A 24,452-nucleotide genomic window follows, 5' to 3' on the forward strand; every position below is an offset into this window, starting at 1 on the left:
TAAAAAGCAGTTTTGCTTAGCTTATTCCTTGTTACCGCAGTCTTCCACTCAGCTTTATGATCAGTCCCCTGAAGTCACTTCTCTTCACCACTTGCAGGCGCTCTTACATCATTACTTGCAATGCAGAACCAGCAGTCCTGCATTGTGAGTGAGGACATAAAGGGCCCATCCCCATGTATGCATGCACACAAGTTACATCATCTTGGGTAAGTCCATCAAAATGGCTGAAAATGTCAAACCCAGAAGAAGACTCAGTGACGATGTTGGTGCCAGTGAGGAAGCTTGTGAATGTTGCCTTTCTGGAGAGGAGAAATGTATTAGAGACTCGCAGTGGTGTAAATATAGCCACATCAGCCCACACAACTGCTATGGGTCCCAAGGGTAAGAAGCAAAGGGAAGATAGGCTTAAAAAAGCCCTAGTAACACACAGTGCTCAACACCAGTAGAGTTAACCATGATCCAAGTTAGGTGAGACTGTGTTGGCCCTGTGACTGACCTGACAAAAATAATTTGTGGGAGTTAAAGTAATAATGATGACTAACTATGCAGGCACTTAGGGGTTGATTTACTAAAATTGGAGAGCTTCCAGGTTTTCTTTGTCAAAGCTTAATTGAACAAGCTGAAGTTAGAAGCTATTTGGCTGCCATGCACAGCTGCATCAGGTTTTGCACTCTCCAGTAGGGATGATCGAACTTTTCAAAAGTTCGGGTCGACCAGAACACCCAAACTTCCCGAAAGTTTGGCCTGGATTTCAGAACCCCATTGAAATCAATGGGACCCGAACTTCAGTAATCAAAAAACACCATTTTGAAGCCCTAAAACCCAATAAATGCCGTTAAAAAGTGCCTAGGGTTCTGGGTCATGCCCCAGGGACTATTAATCACACAAAAAAAGTTCTTAAAAATTGTCATTTTTGATAGAGAGCCAATTATTTAAAAAATTATTGAGAAAAAAAAAATGAGATTTCTTTGGATTTAGTGTCTGGGGGGTCTAAAAAGTGTACCTGTGAAGTTTCAGCTCTGTAGCGTGTCCAGAACCAGAAAAAAAAGTTTGTTTGTATTAGAATTAATATAGAACAGGTTAGTAGCTTCGCTACTTTTACACCCGGCTTTTTATTGCAGGCGTTTGAGTTCAGATGTTATGCCTGCCTCCAAAGACGACCAAAAAATGCCCAAAAAAAACACCTGCGCCAAAAAAAAACACCCAGGTGTGTTGTTGCAGGCGTTTTTTTGGGGCATTTTTTGGGGGTCTTTGGAGGCAGGCATAACATCTGAGCTTCTGTATAAGGGTATATATATACACACACACTTATATGTATTTATACACATACACATATATAGGTGTTATAGCAGAGAAGCCATATGCCTGTTAATTATTTCATTAGCGCAAGCATAGGTTTCTGCTACTTTCACACCTATATATGTGTATGTGTATATATACATATATGTGTGTGTGTATATATACCCCTACACAGAAGTTCTGATGTTATGCCTGCCTCCAAAGACACCCAAAAAATGGCCAAAAAAACGCCAGCTACAAAAAGGCCCAGGTGTGTTTTTGCAGCAGGCGTTTTTTTTGGGCATTTTTTGGGGGTCTTTGGAGGCAGGCAAAACATCTGAACTTCTGTATAGGGGTATATATACACACACACTTATATGTATTTATACACATACACACATATAGGTGTTATAGCAGAGAAGCCATATGTCTGTTAATTATTTCATTAGCGCAAGCATAGGTTTCTGCTACTTTCACACCTATATATGTGTATGTGTATATATACATATATGTGTGTGTGTATATATACCCCTACACAGAAGTTCTGATGTTATGCCTGCCTCCAAAGACGCCCAAAAAATGCCAGCTACAAAAACGCCCAGGTGTGTTTTTGCAGCAGGCGTTTTTTTTGGTCATTTTTTGGGGGTCTTTGGAGGCAGGCAAAACATCTGAACTTCTGTATAGGGGTATATATACACACACACTTATATGTATTTATACACATACACACATATAGGTGTTATAGCAGAGAAGCCATATGTCTGTTAATTATTTCATTAGCGCAAGCATAGGTTTCTGCTACTTTCACACCTATATATGTGTATGTGTATATATACATACATGTGTGTGTGTGTATATATATACCCCTACACAGAAGTTCTGATGTCATGCCTGACTCCAAACATGTCCTCAAAAAAGCCCTATAAACGCCTGCAACAAAAAGCAGGGTGACAGGGGTGAAGCCGCCATCCTGTTCTGTAAGTGTTCTAAGAGAAACAAACTTTTCTCTATAGCGGTCACCCTGACATGGAAGGGTTTTGTCACCCTGCCATAGCAGTCAGAGTCAGTTAACCCTACACTACACTATGGTCCCCTGGCACTTAACACTTTCCCTACAGAAACTAGATTATTAAATCTAACTATAGTGGAAAATAGTACCCTAACTACACTAGATATCCCTTTCCTCACACTAATAATTGCTAAATGACACTTTGAAGCAGAAGTAACAGAACTGCTTCCACTCTCTTCCACGTCCCTGTATTACAATGCTAGAGATTTGGCGGGGCTATCTTATATACTGGGGGGCGTATTCACTATGATTGGCCTCTGGATCCCCTAGTCACTCCAATCACGTTCCTAGCATTCTCCTGCCCCCTCAATTGGCTTTTACTGATGGTTTTGGTCCAATCACTGGCTTTTAAAGCCCAGTTCCTGTCCCATTGCATTCTGGTCGGTTCTGGTTGCTGAATTCCGAACTTTTTCAGCAAAAAGTTCGGAATTCGGCCGAATTTCGAACAGTCAATGTTTGGGTCGAACCGATGGTCGACCCGAACCGTTCGATCATCCCTACTCTCCAGTGTTAGTAAATCAACCCCTTACTGTCTGGCATGTGAATGTATCATACTAAATTAGTATATATATATATATATATATATATATAGCAATCAAAAGTGGGGGTAGCCTAGAGTGCCAAATAGAGATCAACTACTCTATGGAAGTGCTGCTTTGGAGTCTGGGTGGATGCTCACTTCCAAAACTGTGCAGAGACAAAAGTAAATAGAAAAATGGCAAACCCCATAGTGTAGCATGTAAATAAGAAATTATTTAATAATTTTAAAAAAAGGGTACTCACAAAAAGAATGCCATATGCTGACCGTGACTATTCAAGAAATCCCTGGAACAGGTGTTCCAGGAAAGCTACTTTCCTGGTACACCCGGTCCAAAGACTTCTCGGTTAGCCACACTGAACACATGCTATTCTTATTGTGAGTGCAGTTTTATTATTTAATAAATCATTTCTTATTTACATGCTACACTATGGGGATTGCCCTTTTCCTTTTGTCGCTACACAGTTGTGGGAAGGGAGGTTATCTGATGTCTACATTGCAGAAAGGCTGACATGAAATGCACAGCTTAATGCTTTGACACCACATTAACCCTGGATGCATAACATAGTATTTCTGCGGCTGAAAATCACAGACTTTCTTCTCAGCTAAAAAAATAAGACATTTCAGGTTTATAATTCTGAAAAAAGTAGTAATAATATAAATGAAAATAATATTTCTTTTTTGTTTACTGACTACTAAACCATAGTGTTCAGCACTTCCTGGCTGGGGTCATAAAAGGGGTGAGAGGACTTACAATTTACAGCAAAGCCCTAAGATTTTATACTCCAGCAAAGATCAGTTGATGCTGAAAAAATATGGTGAGCATCTGGTGAGTAACTAGCTGAAGAATAAAGATTAAATGTTAACTTTCTTCACTACTGCTCTTCTCTGGCAACTTCTTGTATAGCTCTAGTACTGTACTGATTATGTTAAATGCTCTTCTAATGCCTTTATTTGATTAAGGCATAGTTTTAGTTAAGATGAATAACACTATTATCCCAACTGACAATGTCAAGTGCTGCCAGTCAGTATCCCTAATCACCACTGCACCAGTCAGCGTCTATAATAATCGCCACCTACTCACAATGCCCCTAATCACTGCCACACCAGTCATATTGTCCCTGATCACCCCCACACCAGTCATTTCTCTTTTGTTCATTGACAGACACAGCTCCTGATATTCAGAACCATTGGTTATACTGCCCCCTACAGGAGTAGGACACTAGGCAGAAAATAATTCTGGCTACACCCATGGGCAGTCCCAGGAGATATACTCCCTCACTCTGCTAAAGCCACTCTGTTTTTTTCTGCCTAGTCAGGAGTAAGGACCTATTTCCCTGCTGGGATCTTTGGTCCTGGCAACATTCTTTAGATAGAACATTTTTTTCCTCTTGGATTTTTTTCCTGTACATTCAACTGCCAGACTGGGCGATGGGCTGGATGATCTAGATCCAGTGGTCATCCCAGACTGGCCAGCGATCTTAGCTCCGCCCTAGGTTGGCCATGACATATCCCCGCTGGATGGGGGCTGACCTGCGAGTTAAACACCTCGCAAGGTCGCATACGACCAGGTCTCGGCCCGAGTCACAGCGTTCCTCCTGACCAACAGCCCCCCATTTCAATGGAGATGGGTTTTGTCTGGAGCGGTGCCCTGGTGTTCCTGGTATGGTGAGTAGCTGTCCTCCCTCTCCCCCTGGAGGGTTTAGGGTGGACGTGGGCCTCTCCTTGGGATAATCGGACCCTGGGTTCCTCTTCTTCCCTTGAAGCCTGGTCTCCCTCCTGGATCCCTGTATGCCTTGTGGTGCTGCATGGGGCAGCCATTTTGATGTAGCCTGTGTGGCCATGTTTGTTTAGTCCAGCGGCCATTTTCTTGTGGTTTGCCATTGACAGTGGAGCCCTGTGGGTGGCGATTTTTGTGGTGGGAGCCCTTCCTCATCCCCTGGTGTTGACTCCTGGATAATTTTACTTCCTGATCACCGCACATGTGGTGCAGGTTCCTCTGGTGGCTGCAGGTGCCTGTTGCTGTGGGTGGTGAGTCTTGTGGGGTCCTTTCCCTCTCTGCTGAGGATCGCTTGGTGCTTTGTGCCTGGCGACCGGGTGGTGTTTCTAGCGCGGTGTGGGTTGTCTCTTAACAGTGTTTTACACTTTTTGTGGGGTCCTTCTGGTGACTCATGGAGTCTTTGAAGCATGTTTCCCCACTTGATCCCCTCTCTTAGGCTGCAGGGCCCTTTGGGTCCCAACCATTCATCCATGCACTGACGGCGGTCCTGGAGTCCCTTGTGTCCCGAACGGAGGTGGCTTGCGGGCCACGGGCTAGCAACAAGTGCCTCCCGCTTTCCCCTACCTCATCTGTCTAATCAGATCCTGAATCTGATTCGGCCACCGCGGGTGTGGGTCACCCTGCTGGGTCTGCAACCATGCGCTCGGAATCCTCCGTTAGTGAGTATGATCCCTCCACATCTGCAACCGCACACGAAAAGATGGTGGTGGATGCACTGATTGTATCTGTGCGCGAGACCCTGAAGATGGAGGACGGAGCTGAAGCTGCGAGGGAGGCGCAGAAGCCCTTTGGCACTCACAATCCATCCAAAGTGCCAAATGTGTTTCCTTTCCCTGCCTATTTTGACAGAATTGTCGCTAAAGAGTGGGGGCGACCCAAGCATCCCCGTGGGGTCCCTAAGCGCTTTACTAGGAGTTAACCCTATGAGAAGTCCCTTCTCAGGACAAAAAAAATAAAAAATCTTAGTGGTAATTCAACCAACCAATTCATCTGTCTAAAAAAAATATAATAATTTCATTTGAGTACAGTGTTGCATGACTGAATAATTGTCATTCAAACTGAGACAGCTCTAAAAGCTGAAAAATGGCCTGGACAGAAGGTGGGTGAAAATGCCTGCTCTTGAGGTTGATACGTAAACTTAAAATACTTACTGCATTTTATAATTACATTAATAAATTTTCATCCACCAGGTGGAGCTGCAGGTTCCTTTACAGAGATCAATAGTTCAACCTGAAATTTACACACATAAGTGAATTAATCACAGCAGTAGCTCCCCCACTTCCCTTCCTTCCCTCTGTATAGATGAAGCCTAAGAATCTGAGACACAGGGCTTGATATATTAAGGGCAAATAGGGTTTTCAACTTGCATGAGAATTTTCACTTTGTGAGGAAATTTTCTCACAACTTGTGAATTCAATTAAACTTTACTTTGCAAATAATACCCAATCATGGGCAAGGAAAATTTAAAAAAGAGTGTTTATGATTTAATGTCGAAGGCGAAAGGAAAATTCTCCTGCCAAGTTAAAACTCGCTTGCAAAGTGTACAGCTTTATTGCCCTGTAACTACATCTGCTGTGCCATCTTTTTTTTCAGTAGTCCTTCGCGCTCTAGTAATTATTTGTTATGCATAAAATGTTTGATTGCATGTGTATATCACAAAAAGGACATAAACAACATTTAAAAAGTGTATAAATGAAAAAAATGTAATTGAGCCAAAATTAATATAGTTTCAGATTAAAATATATGTTTCATCTAGATGACTATTGTAAGGAGGCTTCACAACTTTGGATAGATTTCTTAGTAAATGTCTAGGCAGCTGTTTTATATAATTTTTTTTACTGTATTTTTGGTACTTCAGAGAAAAACTTTCAGCGAGTTAGATAAAGGAAAAAAGTGAAAGTGACATGTATGGAGATTTTATGTGACCTGAGTGGGAAAAGGTTTTAGAAAGCGGCGGCAGTAGAATATTTTGTTAGAAGGTATTGTGCTATAATCTGTCTTCCACATTTTAAAATGCACTTTTTACAAGTGTCTATCGCATTTGTTTTTTTTTTTTTGTTTTTGTTTTAGTACGTTTTTTTTTTTAGCTTGCTAAATTGTTAGAGAGATAAGCAAAAACAAGAAAAATACAGTGCTAGTGCATAACAAATGGAAAATTAATACATAATAATAGCTGCAGACATACCGTAAGATATTTATCACAGCTAATGCATCTTATAAACAAAGTGCAGTGATAAATATTAAGTCAAATAAATGTCTCTAAAAGAAAATAGTTCATGTGTAAAATAATTAACAAGTGAGAAATATAAAGTTCCAAATTCTTCCTAAAGAAAGATGAAAATGTGAAAGCGTAATGAACCAAAAACCTTCCCCTCATAAGGTAGACCACCACCAACGGAGTCAGATGTATGCTTACCATGTGGCTGGGACCTTCTAGTCAAAGAAAGGTCAAACAAGCTGTTTGGAGTATGTCCCCACACACCATCCACAGTCTTTTTGGGCAGCTTTAGAGGAACGCCTAATTATTCTGCATGAACATGTAAAAAGAAACCAAGCCTTGTTTGTAATACTGCATTATGTTAATAAATTTATTTTATGTCAGGTGTTTTTTTTTTTTATATTTAATTTCCTTGCTCCTACTGTATTGTATTTTATATATTTTTTTTTGCTTTTTATCCCTATTGTTTAAACGTTGTGACCACCTCTTTTTGAGCAGGGAGCCTCGATTGGATGATGTGTTTATGACGTCCAAGGTTTTCCTTGAGCTTCGGTGAAAATGAGGCTTGGTTTCTTTTTACATGCAATTTAAATCAAGACTTGGTCCTGTGGGTGTTTTTTTTTTGCAGTACAGATGAGAGCGAGGCTTGGTTTTTATCTAATTGTATATAAACGATGATGCAACATGGTATCCGTGCCCTGGAAGAAGTCCTTTGGTGATGAAAGCGCCGGGTAGAGCGACGTGCTAGCATCAACATGTCCACCGCAAGTGACAGTAAATGCTTTGTTACCAGCTGGGAATATGCGCATATCATTTTATCTTATGTGAGCGATATTTTAACTACAATAAAAATGGTTTTAAAAGATTTTACACCATCCAGTGCTTTCTTCTTTACATGTCCATGCAGAATCATTGGGTGTTCATATATAGCTGTTTGAAAGAAGGATGATGTTGTGTGGGGACATACTACAAACAGCTTGTTTGACCCTTTTTTAACTTGAAGGTCCCCGCCACATGGTAAGCGTACATTTGGCTCCATTGGTGGTGGTTGTGACGGTATTAACACTGGAACTGAAAGAAAGATACTTAATGGTTTTGATTGCTTTAAATGGGGTCTGTATTTACACTTGTGCTAATGTGTTTTGAACTTCAATGTCATACAGGCTCTCCCTATTTTTTGTGTATTGAGATAATGTGTATTGTGTTAAGTCTGCCTATTCCATTGTTAAATGTTAATGACCTCACATTGTTCTGTCCAGATGGCTAGATAATTGGTTCAGGCTATTTCTGTTCCTGTATACAATTTCATCTGCATATGATAATGTAATTGGGCAACCCCTGACCTGTATGTGGTAAAATGATCAGGAGGGGGAAGTCCATGCTGTATATAAATTCTGTGTGACTGTTCAATAAAGTGTGATTCTAGTACAAGCTAAGTGTCAGGCTAGCTTTGTATGGAGGGCGGCTGGAATATCTATATATGTTCATAACTATAAGGAAGCCATATTCCGACGGAAGACCACAAGTACAGTGTGGGTCGGAGGTACCTTATTAGGTGAAGGTTTTCGTTTCCTCGTGCTTTCTTATTTTCATCCTTTTTAAGGAAGAATTTGAAATTTCAATTTCTCACTAGTTAATTATTTTGCACATGGTCTATTTTCTTTTGAGAGGCATTTATTTGACCTAATATTTAGCGCAGCACTTTTGTTTATACGATTTTTAGAGAGATTGGGCAAGGATGTCTGCTATCTCTCTAATAATGTTAGTAACACAATGACACATATGCATATATATTTGCACATACTTGAGTGCTTCAAAATGTTTCTGTATCTAGCACAGCACATCACAGTAACAGATGTAGAAATATCCAGTATGTATAGAAAGAATAAAAATGGCTAGCAGCTTAACTTATAGCAAGCCTTAGTCTTAGTCTAATTTATATTTTGATAGATAAAATGAACTAATACTTTAAGGATATTCAGATTATTCAAGGATTTGTAGAAGATCATATTGTTGTAGCAAAATGGCACACACTTACTGGACTGATCTGGGGTGAAGCAGAATACTTTGGAAAGTTCTTTATGAAAAAGATCCTTAATAATATTGTATTTATGCTTTATTGTTAGAGGCTGAGTCACAACAACAAAGGGAAGGCCACAATCCACTGTTTGAGGGGATCGTGTACAGTACTTTAGCTGTGGCATCTTCAGGTTTCCTTGATGTCTACAAAATGGCTTATGTATCTGCATTTACTCACAAGCAAGACGCCAGGTATTGAAGTTCATAAGGCATTCACTCTTCAATTCTCAAAATATGTTTTTGTTTTTTAGATCCAACTGCAGTGCAATAATTTCCTGTATGTTTGGCCTGGATATATATGCCTTGATAAAGAGTTCATACCCTTTGAAATTTTCCACATTTTGTCATGTTATAACCAAAAACGTAAATGTATTTTATTGGGAATGTATGTGATAAACCAACACAAAGTGGCACATTTGTGAAGTTGAGGGAAAATGATAAATGGTTTTCACATTGTTTATAAATAAATATATGAAAAGTGTGGCGTGCATTTGTATTCATCCCCCTGAGTCAATACTTTGTAGAACCACCTTTCGCTGCAATTACAGCTGCAAGTCTTTTTTTACCAGCTTTGCACATCTTAAGAGTGGATTTTTTGCCTATTCTTCTCTGCAAAATAGCTCAAGCTCTGTCAGATACGATGGAGAGCGTCTGCGAACAGCAACTTTCAAGTCTAGCCACAGATTCTCAATTGAAATTAGGTCTGGTCTTTGACTGGGCCATTCTAACACATGAATATGCTTTGATCTAAACCATTCCATTGTAGCTCTGGCTGTATGTTTTGGGTCGTTGTCCTGCTGGAAGGTGAACCTCTGCCCCAATCTCTCTTTTGCAGACTCTAACAGGTTTTCTTCTAAAATTGCCCTGTATTTGGCTCCAACCATCTTCCTATCAATTCTGACTAGCTTTCCTGTCCCTGCTGAAGAAATACATCCCCACAACATGATGCTGCCACCAACATTTTTCACATTTGGAATGGTGTGTGCAGGGTGATGGGCAGTGTTATTTTTTTGCCACGCATAGTGCTTTGCATTTAAGCCAAAAAGTTAAATTTTGGTCTCAAACCTCAAACAGGACTTCTTTAGCATTCTTTCAACAATGGCTTTCTTCTTGCCACTTCTCCATTAAGGCCAGATTTGTGGAGTGCACAACTAATAGTTGTCCTGTGTACAGATTCTCCTACCTGAGCTGTGGATCTTTGCAGCTCCTCCAGATTTTCAAGGGCCTCTTGGCTGCTTCTCTGATTGATGCTCTCCTTGCCCAGCCTGTCAGTTTAGGTGGGCGACTATGTCTTGGTAGGTTTGCAGTTGTGCCATACTCTTTCCATTTTTGGAGATGGATTGAAGTTTGGAATATTTTTTTATAACCTAACCCTGCTTTACACTTCTCCACAACTTTATCTCTGAACTGTCTGGTGTGTTCCTTGGACTTCATGATGCTGTTTGTTCACTATGGTTCTCTAACAAACCTCTAGGGGCATCACAGAATATCTGTATTTATACTGAAAATAAATTATACACAGGTGTACTCTATTTACTAATTAGGCGACTTCTGAACACAATTGTTGCCACTAGATTTCAGGGGTATCAGAGTAAGTGCCGGTTCACATTTGTGCGGCTTGCGAGATCGCATGTAATTCGGAGCGCACTGCTCCTTCATTACATGCGATCTCATGTGCGGATGCGAATTCAGCCATACACTTTGTATGGCTGAATTCGCACTGTATCTGCACCAAACACGCACAGGACCCTTTTTTTCAGCTGCATCAGAATGGGATCGCACAGTGGTTCACATTTGTGCAATCCGATTCTGTGCAAACTGTCAGATCGCACTCCGATATGCGATCAAACTGGGGGTGTCGTTAACATGCGTATCGCATATGGCAGTGGGAACTGCCAGAGGTGTGGATGCGATGCGGGAACAGGCTGCATATTCGCAGCGTTCCTGCATCGCACAAGTGTGAACCGGCACTAAAGAGGGCTGAGAACAAATACACATGCATGACACACTTTTCAGATATTTATTTGTAAATAATATTTCTAAATAATTTTGAAAATCAGAAATGTAAAAAATCCGCGCTTATGGAGAAAAGGGGTACACGGCTGCAGCCTACCTTCAGAAAAAGTATATGCCTCCAAAGAGGCAGTATACCAAAAGAGAGAAATAAAGAGGAAGGTAATTGGCGCTGCCGATAAATAAATTGGTACTAGGCAAACAAACAAAATACATACAAATGGGTAGATATGAATATCCATGTACATATATCTCTCCAAAAAATGACTTAATAGGGTGGTAAAGTGCTAGAATGCGATTCCAAGATAAAGGAGGTAAAATGAATAATAGAAAATATACAAATGAATAAATAACATTTATCCCTCAAAATGATAACATAAAAAAGTGCAATGGTGATAAGGTGCAATTCCGAATTAAATTGACAGTGCTCCTTAAAAAGGAGGGGACATGGTCGGGACCTCCAACCCATGTTTATTGATGTCCCTGAGGAGAATTTATCCTTGAAACATACCACGCCTGTTACCCCTGTAGGGGTATCTTGATCTGTGCCACTTTGTGTTGGTTTATCACATAAAATCCCAATAAAATACATTTACGTTTTTAGTTGTAACATGAAAAAATGTGGAACATTTCAATGGGTATGAATACTTTTTCAAGGCACTGTATATATATATATTAGGCACACATAGACAGGAGGAATTTTACATTTTATTATTTATATTTTTTTATTTTATATTTCTGTTAACTTTATATAACTGATCTATTTATAGGTTTTCACCCTGTTTCCCTAAATGATTGAATATGACACCCCTTTGCAGAGTAATTTCTCAAACCTTCCAGACTCCCACTGTCTGTACAATACTACTGTCATTATTCATGCATGCCCACAGTTGCTGGTAAAATTAGAAATTCTCATTTGTTATTGCAGAGTCTGGATTCTGTCACCTTGAGTCTAGCAAACATGGTTGACTGGCATCCGTTTGATTTGTCTCCTACTTTTTCCATATTCATAATTTCACTTTGTACCCTGATGTTATTTTGTGCAAGACTAATCAAGATTCTACAAGCAAGACAGACACTGCTGTCTACCTTTTATAATAACCAAATAGCCCTTAATGTGATCACTGTGGCTAAAAATGATTACTATGTCTGCTTATGGTTTACAGAGCACTGTAAAGAGATGAAAATGGTATGTTTTAAAAGAAACTCCACTGCGTTAAATTTTTAATTTTTTAATTGGAATTTTGCTAAATTTGATTAAATCCTCACCTGTACTTTAACGCTTTCGCTGGCAGAGCCGTTTTTGCCTTTTATGTTTACATGTTTAAATTTAATTTTAATTTTATTTTCCAATATTTTTTATTAAAGTTTTACGAAAAGGTAAACAAAATATACAACAGTGCAAAGTGTGCCTATAAGGCTTGGTCATATACAACAGAGATAGCATAAAATTCTCAAAATGTAAATTGAAGCACAACTGACACAGATATAGCCGGAGTAAGAAACTCAATATAAACAGAATAAGTCATGGAATGGCAGCCCAAGTCAGGGTCAGAGCAGAGCCCCAAACCGGCCACCAGGTTGGCCAGCGGTCCCGGGCTTAATTTTAGTTTTAGGCCTGAAGGTTACTCAAAGCAGACAACCTAGAGAATAAAATTGTAATAGTTCCAACTTTTTTATGTCAAACTATATTATCGCAGCAGTTTAGCAAACATAAAATTTCAATTAACATTACACTAAAGTTAAATTTCTGGCACACAAAAGCAATTTTTGGGTAAAATATAAAAGATAAGGTTGTGTAGAATAAATAGATTTCCAATATGTTAAACCTACGTGCATCTTCAAAACAGCAACAAACTTCAGTATCATATATTTTTCATAGGCACTGCTTTAAAAGCCCCTACAGGTTATCTGTTTAGAGTAAAAATGTTTGTAAAGGTTATTTTTTTTTTATTATTTGAAATAACAAACAAGTTATACTTACCTGATCTGTGCAAGGGTTTTACACAGAGTAGCCCTGATTCTCCTTTTCTGGGCTCGTGCTTGTCGCTGGAACGTTCGCGTTCAGGTAGGAATAACAGGGGATCTGGGAGGCAGCTGCAACCGAGAAGGTTTTCCACCTAAATGCATAGAATCCATTAAAGTGAAAAACCTTGAGACTTTACAACTCGTTTAACCTATAAATAATGGTCCTAGAGTTTTTCCTGTGTCAATATGTAACATGCACATAGCAATAAAAATTTTCGTGTAGATACCTCTGACATGTGCATTTACGTTCATAAGTGCATGTATGTTGGGGTGTTGGAGGCTCAAAAACTTTTTTTTTTGGGGGGTGGGGGGGATTTTAAGTGCTTGGAGGTAACGTTCATTTTTTATACCTTTTCTTACTTTTTTAATTCATTTTTTTAGATCGCACAGGTCATCTATGTAATGAGACATCAGGGGTCTACAAGATGTTTCACCCATCCTTCTTTGAAGCTAATAGAATGCAGAGAGAATTCCATTACCTTCTAACCCAACCATACTGGGTAAGGACAGTGACACCAGCAACTGGAAGTAACATTTTATGCGTTGCTTCTGGGTCAGCAACAGGAGGGGGATATCCCTTGCTTCTACCCGACAGCACCCGCCATGCTGGTAACAGATCTGCTGATGAGCGCATGGAGCCAAGGAAACATGGCAGGGTGGGGAACCAGAGTAATGGGGTTCAGCAGGTAGCTTCCATCTGACAGTCAACAGTCAGCTTGTCAGATTTACACACAGCCACTGGTTTCTACATCGGTGGCAGTAAAAGGGTTAAATGGAAACCTATACTTATACATTTAAGCCATGATTTTAACAGACTAGGTATTCAGACAAATGATTTTGCTGGAACTAACTGTAAATTGCTGTTTACTAAAAAGGTGCAAAGTTAATTAAACAAATCTAAATGCTTAAGCACAATTGTGCAACTTTGACATGTGTTAGTAAAACCTTACATATCGTCACAACTATTTAGTGTACCCATGTGGATTATACCTTGTTTTTTTCAGGACATATGTGGCTTTCTTTTGGTGGTATATGGTAATAAATATCTCCTGATTTTTTTTTATTATTATTATCAAAGGAAAATTGGCTCAAAATAGTAAGAAAAAACAAAACAAATGTTTAAAATGATGATTGCAGTGATACCATATATGCGTATGTTAGTTATTGTTTGTACCCGTAGTACAGCTCAGAAACAATGGTGAGCATTATTCATTTTTCTTTACGCTGCCTAAAACACACTGACACTGACACTAACTGACACTGATAACAATTTAACATTTTTTTTTTTTATTCTACCCAAAATATGCTGACCTTAACTTTTGACCTCAACATTGACCTTTGACCCCATCCTTGACCCTAACACTAACCCCTGCAACTGTTGATCTGAATTTGTTTTTAGTTTTTTTTTTTCATTCTTTATTTTTTGTTTGTCTCCTGCAAGAAGAGGAAGATACAATGTATTTTTCTCTCCATTCCGAAGAGGAAGTCTCACAGTGACTGATCATGGTGATAGCCAATCAGAGGCCATCCCAGCGATCAGTTGACCCAGAACAGACAATCCCAGGTCCCAATCATTAGTACGAGCCCAGTCTCTGTGCTGGCAGCGCGCTGTGTGTTTAAGCATGTTTATGCGGCCCCACTAAAAAAGCCCACTTCCATGAGGCTGCATATACGTGTGCGGTTGGCGGGAAGGGGTAAATGCAAAACAGGTTTAGAATGGTAAAAGGTATACATACACACTGTAAATTATACAAAACAGATTATGAAAGCTGCACAAACATGGACTCTTCACAGCAATATCTTTGTGGCTCATTCAAGGTAATGTGGCTGCATAGCGTAGTCTCTAGAAGACTCGAGCCTAGCTGAGAATCACTTTCTCAGTAAATTGATTCTGGACACAAACAGTTACTTGCAATTATCCTCATCTCTCTCAAGTGGAGTCCAGGGTAATTCTGGAAACACAGATGAACAGTTGGAAGGATCCAAGACCCAAGGGTAAAGGGCGACCCCACTGGAAATGGAGTATTCTGCTAGCAATCAGGGAATAGCTTCCCACAGTAGCTGGCTCTTTTATGCTATAGTTGTGTGCTATTAGGTTTCTCCATGCTAGTTCTGACAGTGGCATGATTGGGGTGGAGGAACTTGACTGGCCTGCACAGAGTCCTGACCTCAACCCGATAGAACTCCTTTGGGATGAATTTGATCGAAGACTGCGAGCCAGGCCTTCTCATGCAACATCAGTATCTGACCTTTAAAATGCGCTCCTGGAAGAATGATCAAACATTCCCATAGACACACTCCTAAACCTTCTGGACAGTCTTCCCAGAAGAGGTGAAGCTGTTATAGCTGCAAAGGGTGGGCCAACTCAATATTGAACCTTATAGACTAAGACTGGGATGCCATTAAAGTTCATGTGTGTGTAAAGGCAGATGTCCCAATACTATTGACAATATATATTATTTCTCTTTGTTAATTCACCCCAATGTGTTCAACCTTTGTCTGTCACTGATCGTGCCAGCAAAGTGCAGCACAATGTGGTTTTAAAGCCTGTAAAAAAAGACTGTTTATATTAGAACATCCATGTAATCCCCTTTTTATCCTGGTATTATCCTGGTATTTTCTGTCAAGTAGCATCACAAATTAAAATTATTTATTCAGCATGTGACCCTTTTAAAGATGGAAATATTTTAGCCAATGCTTTACTTACTTTACAGCATGTAACATTTAGCATTCAGTGACTTTGTTCAGTGTTCACATCTTCAGATTTGTAGAACGGCTTGGCATGTGGCCAAATAGCCTATATTTCCGTATGCTTCCTGCCAGTATCTTCCACGTGCTGCTCATATGCTGGGAATTGTTGTCTGCTCATAAATCCAAGTTGTCCTCAACTATTAGCAAACACACACTAGACCTCATATGTTGCCATAGAAATAAACTCTTTGCATATACAGTACATATACTCCATGTATTGTTATAGTAGATATATGTAACGTTTTATTTCCAATGACAGTCAATGACGATTAAAGCATACTTTCAAGGCAAGCCGGTAATGTTTGATAAATGTTTCTGTAAAGGAGTCAGTTTTGCAGCGCATATGAAGAAAAACAATGATGTGACACAAGGTATTTGTCCCAGGCTTAGCAGGACACTAAGCCACCAATTGCAAGTAATATAGAGCCTAGATTGTGATTCAGTAATACAGCTCATAACTCAACCCCTGATGCTCTAGTCTAGAGAGTAGAAAAAACAATAACCTGTGCCCAGACTATGGACTAGTATTTACACGTTCTTAAAGTGGAGTTCCAGTCACCTGTGGAAATTATAAAAGTCAGCAGCTACAAAAACTGTGTATACTGTGGGTTTGTGTGTGTGAGTATACAGCGTATGTGTGTGTATACAGCATGTGTGTGTGTGTATATACTGTGTGTGTGTATTGTGTGTGTGTATAGTGAGTGTGTGTGTGTGTATGTGTGTGTGTATGTGGGTGTGTGTCTGTATACTGTGGGTCTGTGTTTATACTGTGTGTGAGTATACTGTGTGTGTGTGTGTGTATACTGTGGGTCTGTGTGTGTGTGTTTGTGTGTACTGTGTGTGTATACTATGTGTGTATACTGTATGTGTATATTGTGTGTGAGTATACTGTGAGTGTGTGTGTGTGTGTATACTGTGTGTGTATGTGTGTGTGTATACTGTGTGTGAGTATACTGTGTGTGTGTGTGTGTGTATACTGTGTGTGAGTATACTGTGTGTGTATACTGTGTGTGTGTGTGTGTGTATACTGTGTGTTAGTATACTGTGTGTATATGTGTGTATACTGTGTGTGAGTATACTGTGTGTGTGTGTGTTTATTGTTGGTCTGTGTGTGAGTAAACTGTGTGTGTGTGTATACTGTCGGTCTGTGTTTGTATACTGTTTGTGAGTATACGGTGTGTGTATACTGTGGGTCTGTGTGTGTGTGTATAGTGTGTGTGTGTGTATACTGTGTGTGTGTATACACTGTGGGTCTGTGTGTGTGTGTGTGTGTGTGTGTGTGTGTGTGTGTGTGTACAGTTGTGCTAAAAGGTTTGCATACCCTGGCAGAATATTTGATTTCTTGACCATTTTTCCGAGAATATGAATAACAACACAAAAACTTTTCTTTCACTCATGGTTAGTGTTTGGCTGAAGCCATTTATTATCAATCAACTGTGTTTACTCTTTTTAAATCATAATAACAGAAACTACCCAAATGACCCTTTGATCAAAAGTTTACATACCCCAGTTCTTAATACTGTGCATTACCCCCTTTAACGTCAATGACAGCTTGAAGTCTTTTGTGGTATTTGTGGATGAGGCTCTTCATCTTCTCAGATGGCAAAGCTGCCCATTCTTCCTGGCAAAAAGCCTCCAGTTCCTGTAAATTCTTGGGCTTTCTTGCATGAACTGCACATTTGAGATTTCCCCAGAGTGGCTCAATGATATTGAGGTTAGTAGACTGAGATGGCCACTCCAGAACCTTCACTTCATTCTGCTGAAGCCAATGACAGGTCGACTTGGCCTTGTGTTTAGGATCATTGACATGTTGTAATGTCAAAAGTACGTCCCATGCGCAACTTCCGGGCTGATGAATGCAAATTTTCCTCCAGTATTTTTTGATAACATACTGCATTCATCTTGCCCTCCATTATGGCCAAATTTATTTAGTTTATAATACCTAGTTTACAATAAAACAATATAAAAGGTCATTGATACCTCATTTAATAAATGCTGCAAAATACCTAATTCCAAAGATGTGGTATAGACCTGAAAGCCCATTGGTAAAAGATTGGGTAAGGAAGGTAGATAACATATATAATTTGGAAGAGCTGTATTTTAGAGATGAAAATAAATTAGAAAATTTAGCGTCAATATGGAAAGCTTGGAAAGAGTTTAAAAGTAAAGAAAGGTATGTGGAAGTTGGAGGTATGTAAATAAGACAAGTAAGGGGAGGGAGAGGAAAAGGTGATAGGAAGAGAAGAGGAGGGAGCCCAGATTAAGTTTAATGTTTGGGTAATTGGAATAGGAGGGTTGGGAGGGGGGGAAGGCTATGTGGTTATACTCACTGAAGAAGAAATGGTTTTACTATGGGACATGTTTTATGATGGTAATGTGATATTTGGTTCATAGATTATTAATTATATGAATATTACTTGAAAAATGGAATAAAAATGTATATTAAAAAAAAATGTGACCACATTTCCTGTGCCTTTCTAGCTCATATATCCCCAAAACATCAGCGATCCACCTCCGTGTTTCACAGTAGGAATGGTGTACCTTTAATCATAGACTTTGTTGACTCCTCTCCAAATGTAGCGTTTATTGTTGTGGCCAAAAAGCTCAATTTTGGTCTCATCACTCCAAATGACTTTGTGGCAGAAGGTTTGAGGCTTGTCTCTGTGCTGTTTGGCATATTGTAAGCGGGATACTTTGTGGCATTTTTGTAGTAATGGCTTTCTTCTGGCGACTCAACCATGCAGCCCATCTTTCTTCAAGTGCCTCTTTATTGTGCATCTCGCAGCAGCCACACCACATGTTTTCAGACAGTCCTGCATTTCACCTGAAGTTATTTGTGGGTTTTTCTTTGCATCCTGAACAATTTTCCTGGCAGTTGTGGCTAAAATTTCTACCTGACTGGGGTTTGGTTTCAATAGAACCCCTCATTTTTCACTTCTTGATTAGAGTTTGAACACTGCTGATTGGCATTCTCAATTCCTTGGATATCTTTTTATATCCTTTTCCTGTTTTATACAGTTCAACTACCTTTTCCCGCAGATCCTTTGACAATTCTTTTGCTTTCCCCATGACTCAGAATCAAGAAACATCAGTGCAGCACTGAATGAAAGATGCAAGGGTCTGTCAAGAGTCCAGAAACTCATTGACCTTTTATACACACACACACTAATTACAAGCAAACCAATCACAGGTGAGGATGGTTACCTTTAATAGCCATTCAAACCCCTTTGTGTAAACTTGTGTGCATGTTATCAGGCCAAAATCACCTGGGTATGTAAACTTATGATCAGGGACATTTCGGTAGTTTCTGTTGTCATTATGATTTAAAAGAGTAAACACAATTGATTGATAATTAATGGCTTCAGCCCAACACTAACCATGAGTGGAAGAAAAGTTTTTGTGTTATCATTCATATTCTCAGAAAAATGGCCAAGAACCCTTTAAATCTTGCCTAAGTATGTGTGCGTGATCCATCTGTGCCCACTGCCGCTCAACAGAATTTGATCTAACAATGGACTTCTGTTGAACAGATATGTTGGAAAAAAGATGCTCAATCAGTGGCTGTGTTGCCAACCGTCCACAGAGAGGAGAAAAATCCACTTGTTGCCATTTGGAGGCACTGCTGAGCTCAGCTTTGGATCAGGTAGCAGGGCAGCTCTGGGTACATACCTGTGCACCAGTGCAGTGACACCATGGCACAAATCAAGCGTTTCTTTTATTCACAAGCACCATTGCCTGATCTGAGGCCAACCACAGCAGTTCACTGTTCCACTGGCTCAATGACTGCACATGCGCAGTTCAGAGCCTGTAACAGGTGCATTTTTTTTTTAAACTTTTTCCTTCCAGCTGCCTACCACAGCAAGCACTAAGGTGAAAAGGTGTGTTTAAGGGACACAGATGGAAGGTGCCACTCTGGGGATTCTGCCGTAGGGTGCACCCTGGCCAGACTGTGTGCAGGTCACAGGGGAGTCCCAGTCCGGACACCCTGTCCTCTCCTCCTTCCTGTGGAGAGACTGCATGTAGCTTTGGAGATCACTGGGTTGTATGCGGGATTGATTGTAAATTCTAAAGTTGACTGTAAATGTCATGCTCACATCATGTGTGGGGGCTCCCTATTATACCTGGTTGAGTGAGGGCCAGTTCATACCAGCGCATGGTTGGTGCAGCTAAGGTGCGCTGTGTGCGTGTTTCCCAAGCAGCACGTGAACACACTACCCTTGCCATCTGCTGCATGTGGGTGCCAATTTATGAGGACTGAGCCCATTGTAGGCCTTTCGAAATAGGCATGCTTTTGGTTTATGAAAAGCCATCCAATCATTTACACAGTTCACCTTGGCCTCCTATGAGCCCAGGACATCTGTAGCTATTGTCAGGATGATACAATGTAAATAGTGAGATCTATCTAATGATTCCTGATATCCCCATTCTATCCAAAAAAAAAAAAAAAGAAAGAAAATGGTCCTTCTGTTTTACTTTAAGGTCAACTTTTTTTTTTTCCCAAAATACTTTTATTGGGTATCAAATGCGTAAGTATTGATAAACATTTTTTTTTTTTTACAAAAATGCATGCATCATTTAAATATACAGTATTGAGTGATTTTTTTTTTCTAATGCAAGTATATCTTTAAGGCTGAACTAGGAACATCAACTATGGATATGGCACACACTTGTCTTGTTATTACCATAACCGAATGCTTATTTGGTTATCAACTTATCATCATTATCTAAATAGTAGACAATCCTTTGAAAGTACTATTATACTATTGTTATAAAAATAACTGTATTCCTGTGAAATACTCTACATACTAAGACAAGAAATTGCACATCAGAACAAAATAAAAGCACCCCAGAACGATTTAATCAATTGAGTAATTGTTACCAGCTAAAAGTATATAATGGCTGTCTGGCTGAAAAAATCTTTATTTTATTTTCTTGGAAGGAGGACTGAAGATTTGCTAAAAATATGTAATTCAGACATTCAAGCAGCTCTTTCAACAGACTATGGGAGAAAACACAAACAATAGGTTCATAGATTTCCTGGTCTTGCAGTTAAAGCGGAGTTCCGGGCACAAAATTCAATTTCTAATAATTACTGCATTGTATTCCTTACTCTCTGCTGAGTCAGAATTGGATATTCCCATAGTTTTTTTTTTTCACTTACCTGTTTACAGAGGTTTGTATACTCACCTTTCAAAGGACTTCCTCCCTCCTGTGCCTCGGCTCTCCTCGTCACTTCCTGCCGCAATGCGTCCTGGGAGCTCTTCCTCGGCCCTCCCATGATGCACTTTGCAGTCACATGGGTGGCCGACCACTGTTCTCATTTCTTGACTCACAGGCCTACGCCCCCTGGAATCAGGAAGAAGGGAAGACATTTCCCCACAACGGACTCGGCAATCCACAACAAAGATGGCGCCGCACATCAGAAATTATATAAAGTAAGATTTTATTCTTGCAAACTCATTATTTCACCATTCTAACCAGGATTAGCGGATGTATCGATGTGTAAGGGTGATTGTTAGGGGGAGATTGAAAAAAAAAAAACGATTCTGTGCCCGGAACTCCGCTTTAAATCGGACGGTGCAAAACCTGTCTAGGCTCTAAACATCCCCCTCCCACCCCCAATCAATCTTCTGTATACAGTATGAACAAGACAAAATGTATATTTATGCTTACCTTACCTGTGTGTTCTGCCCACTGTGCCTAGGGTAGGGTGAAGTCACATTTCTTCCAGCAAGAAGAAAAGTGTTGCGTTTAATAGAGAGCAGATCAAACCTCATGGTCTTGCAATAGACTTGAGTATCTTCTTGTGGAATTTATATTTATAGTTCTATATTTTACAAGAATCTTCCTGGAAGTATTATAATGTCACACAAGCAATGTGGAAGAGGGGGTAAGATGGATGGATGGGTCGGGTTGTGGGTGGTGGCCATTCATAGACTGTCAAACATTTTCTTAACATGGTTCTAAAGCCTTAAGGTTTTTCACCTTAATGCATTCTATGCATTAGGTTGGAAAACCTTCTCTGATGCAAATCCCCCCCCCCGCCCCACCTTATCGCCAGATCCGATCCAGCGATGTACATGAGAGTAGCGGCTCTTACCACTGCCCCCCTCCTCTCTGTGCAGATTGATGGCAGTGGGGACCATCGGCTCACCAATGTTGTCAATTAAATGCTGTGCTGAGTGAGAGGGAATGGGGCTGAGCCGCCTGCTCTATGTCAACAGACGCAGGTAGGGCGGTTGAGGAGAAAGCACACACGGGTGCTCCCATGGAAAGTGGCTTTCCTTAGGGGCTTTGCCAGAGCAGAGGAGTCTGGAGCGCCAGTGGGGGAACACCAGAAGAAGTGGATTGGGGCTGCTCTGTGCAAAACCATTGCACAGAGCAAGTAAGTTTAACATGTTTGTTATTTTTATAAAAAACAAAACAAAATACAAAACAAAGCTTTAATGTTGCTTTAAGCTGTCTTACCTCACATTACTATCAAGTTCTTCCATCACAGTCAGTAGGCATGGGAGGCTGGGAAGTTGGTGCCCTTGTGATCAAGCTTTCCCTAAAAAAAGGCAAAAATTAGATATTGAGATATGAAACAATGACTAACAATAGAATTCATATAAATATGAATAAAAGCATAATAAATAATTTCCTATTATGAGCTGCTTGAAAATCCAGTCAACTTCTACAATGCAAGGAATATTGCAATTCCCTGCCAAACTGAAGCCAGTACAAATATTGTACAGGTGTGAAGAGACTGACAAATAAGAGTGTGGCAGACGCTCTGACAAAAGGACTTATCTGTTTGGATATCAAAAGATCAAAGAGATCTGCTAAAGAAATAAAGAAAGAGTAGGGGAGCTCCACAGTGGTCAAATTGGCCCTTCCACAATTCCACCTGTTAACGTTATGTGGATATTGATATTGTGGGTGATGTGGGATTCAGTGGGGGTTGTGAGATTTATGAACTGTAAAAAATGACAGGCGTTGTTTTTTCAAAATCGCTTTCTTAGGATTATTCAACACATGTATTTCTATTTTATTCCCTTATTATTTTTGTTATAGTAAGGGAGGTTTGGAACCCCTGTCAAGTTTTTTTAATCTTTGGTCTTCTGTGTCTCAATGAGGAGATTTCCCATAATTTCCTGTCCTAGAGACATGTCAGAAAGTAAGTATAACACCCTACTAGGTAGGTTTCTAGGATGCTTAACAGGAGACTAAGGTAAAATATAACAGTTTTCCTGCCTCACAGGAAGGCTAAATTTGTGCAGCCAGGGAGTCCTGTGTAATTAACAAGTGTTACTGAATTTGCATTGACTCATCTGTATCCAGACAGTTTTGGAAATTGCTGGGTGGACAGGAGTGGCTCATGCAGATCCGTTGCATGAATACGAATGCCATCCCAGCCAATTACAGACAAAGGGGCCCCTATGCATGCTAGAAAGGGGTATTTATATTCAGTGAGACACACAAGAAGTGTTTTTTGCCTGGAGAGGTGAGTCCAGTTGAGGAGGGGGCGCCTTGCCTTTCTCAACACCTGCTGCCATGAGACTTCAGGCTGGAGGCCTGAAAGAAGGAGAGCGGACCCATGTGTTCAGAAGAGCTGACTGAGGGGGGGGGGGGCTATGCCTGAGAGGATCTGTTTGCAACTCCTGGCAGTACAGACCAAAGATTTAGGGGCCTGTTCTTTTTAGGCTACCCCTCTGTGCTAGGAAAGTCAGCTACTGGGTACACTGTACTGGATACTGGCTAGTGTCCTGAAGAGCAACAGTCCATCCTTCTCACAGAGGACTTGCTCAAGAGTGCAAGTAGTTTCAAGTAGGAATTCCACAGTCAAGTTGAAGAAGTTGTCCTCCATCTAATTAGTTGAATCTGCAGTAGCCCACCACATTCCCTTCCCTATCCAAGTTCTCAATAAAACATCAAAGCAACCATGACTGTGACCGTGACTGTGACTTACTGTGGAAAATACTGTGTGCCTGGCTGAAAAGTTGAAGCAAAGAGGATTCTAGCAGCTCCTATGAGGGTGGTGTTACATAACAGAATATCTTTCACATCTGAGAGGAGATTTAAATGAGTACTAAAGTCACATTTATTACATTAAGTAGTAAAAAAAAACATTAACCACTAAAACAAAACATTGTAATATTTTTCCTTACTATGAAAATGTGTGCATATTCTCAGTCCAGCTGCTGTTTATTGGCTCTTCATAACTGCCAGCAGGGGGAGTGATACATAAACTTCCTGATGAATGCAAAAGGGAAAAAAACACATCCCCGACACCCTTTAGATGTGCATGGTCCAGGGAGAAAGTTGGTCAGTGGATGATGTAGACCTTAGCTATGCAGTAAGCCCAGCATTTGCTTGATTACATTCTGATACCTGCATTTGAAACAGTAATCAAGCAACTGATCATCACTGCACAAGTAAAGTCTGCACCATCCAGTGACTAGCAGGAAGGAGCATGCTGGTCTAAACGGTTGCTGGAGATGTGCTTCTTCACTTAAGCCCATCACTTGTCATAACATAATCAACTTAGTACATTCAGCCTGCCCGCTGAACCACCTGAGATTCGAACTGTACAGTATATCGCCTGCCTAATATAGTCTCTGATCGCAGCTCTTCCTTCAGTTGTAAAGGAAAGGAATCATATCTGCAAGAATTACTATCTTCTGGGCATAGAAAAAAAGAAAAAAAAATGATATAA

General features: G+C 40.2%; 1 protein-coding gene across 3 annotated transcripts in view; it reads right to left on the reverse strand.

Moving 5' to 3' along the window:
- Nucleotides 1–24,452, reverse strand: part of HTR4 (5-hydroxytryptamine receptor 4) — a 730,224-nt gene that overhangs the window by 371,569 nt on the left and 334,203 nt on the right. For all 3 annotated transcript variants that reach the window (XM_082253259.1, XM_082253258.1, XM_082253260.1), the window contains one exon: nt 22,223–22,304. In XM_082253259.1, coding sequence (XP_082109385.1) covers nt 22,223–22,248 — 26 coding nt within the window. In that variant the 5' untranslated portion in view covers nt 22,249–22,304. The remainder of the gene's footprint in view (nt 1–22,222; nt 22,305–24,452) is intronic.

This window comes from Pelophylax lessonae, assembly GCF_965119305.1.
Source record: "Pelophylax lessonae genome assembly, chromosome: 4".
NCBI lineage: Eukaryota > Metazoa > Chordata > Amphibia > Anura > Ranidae > Pelophylax > Pelophylax lessonae.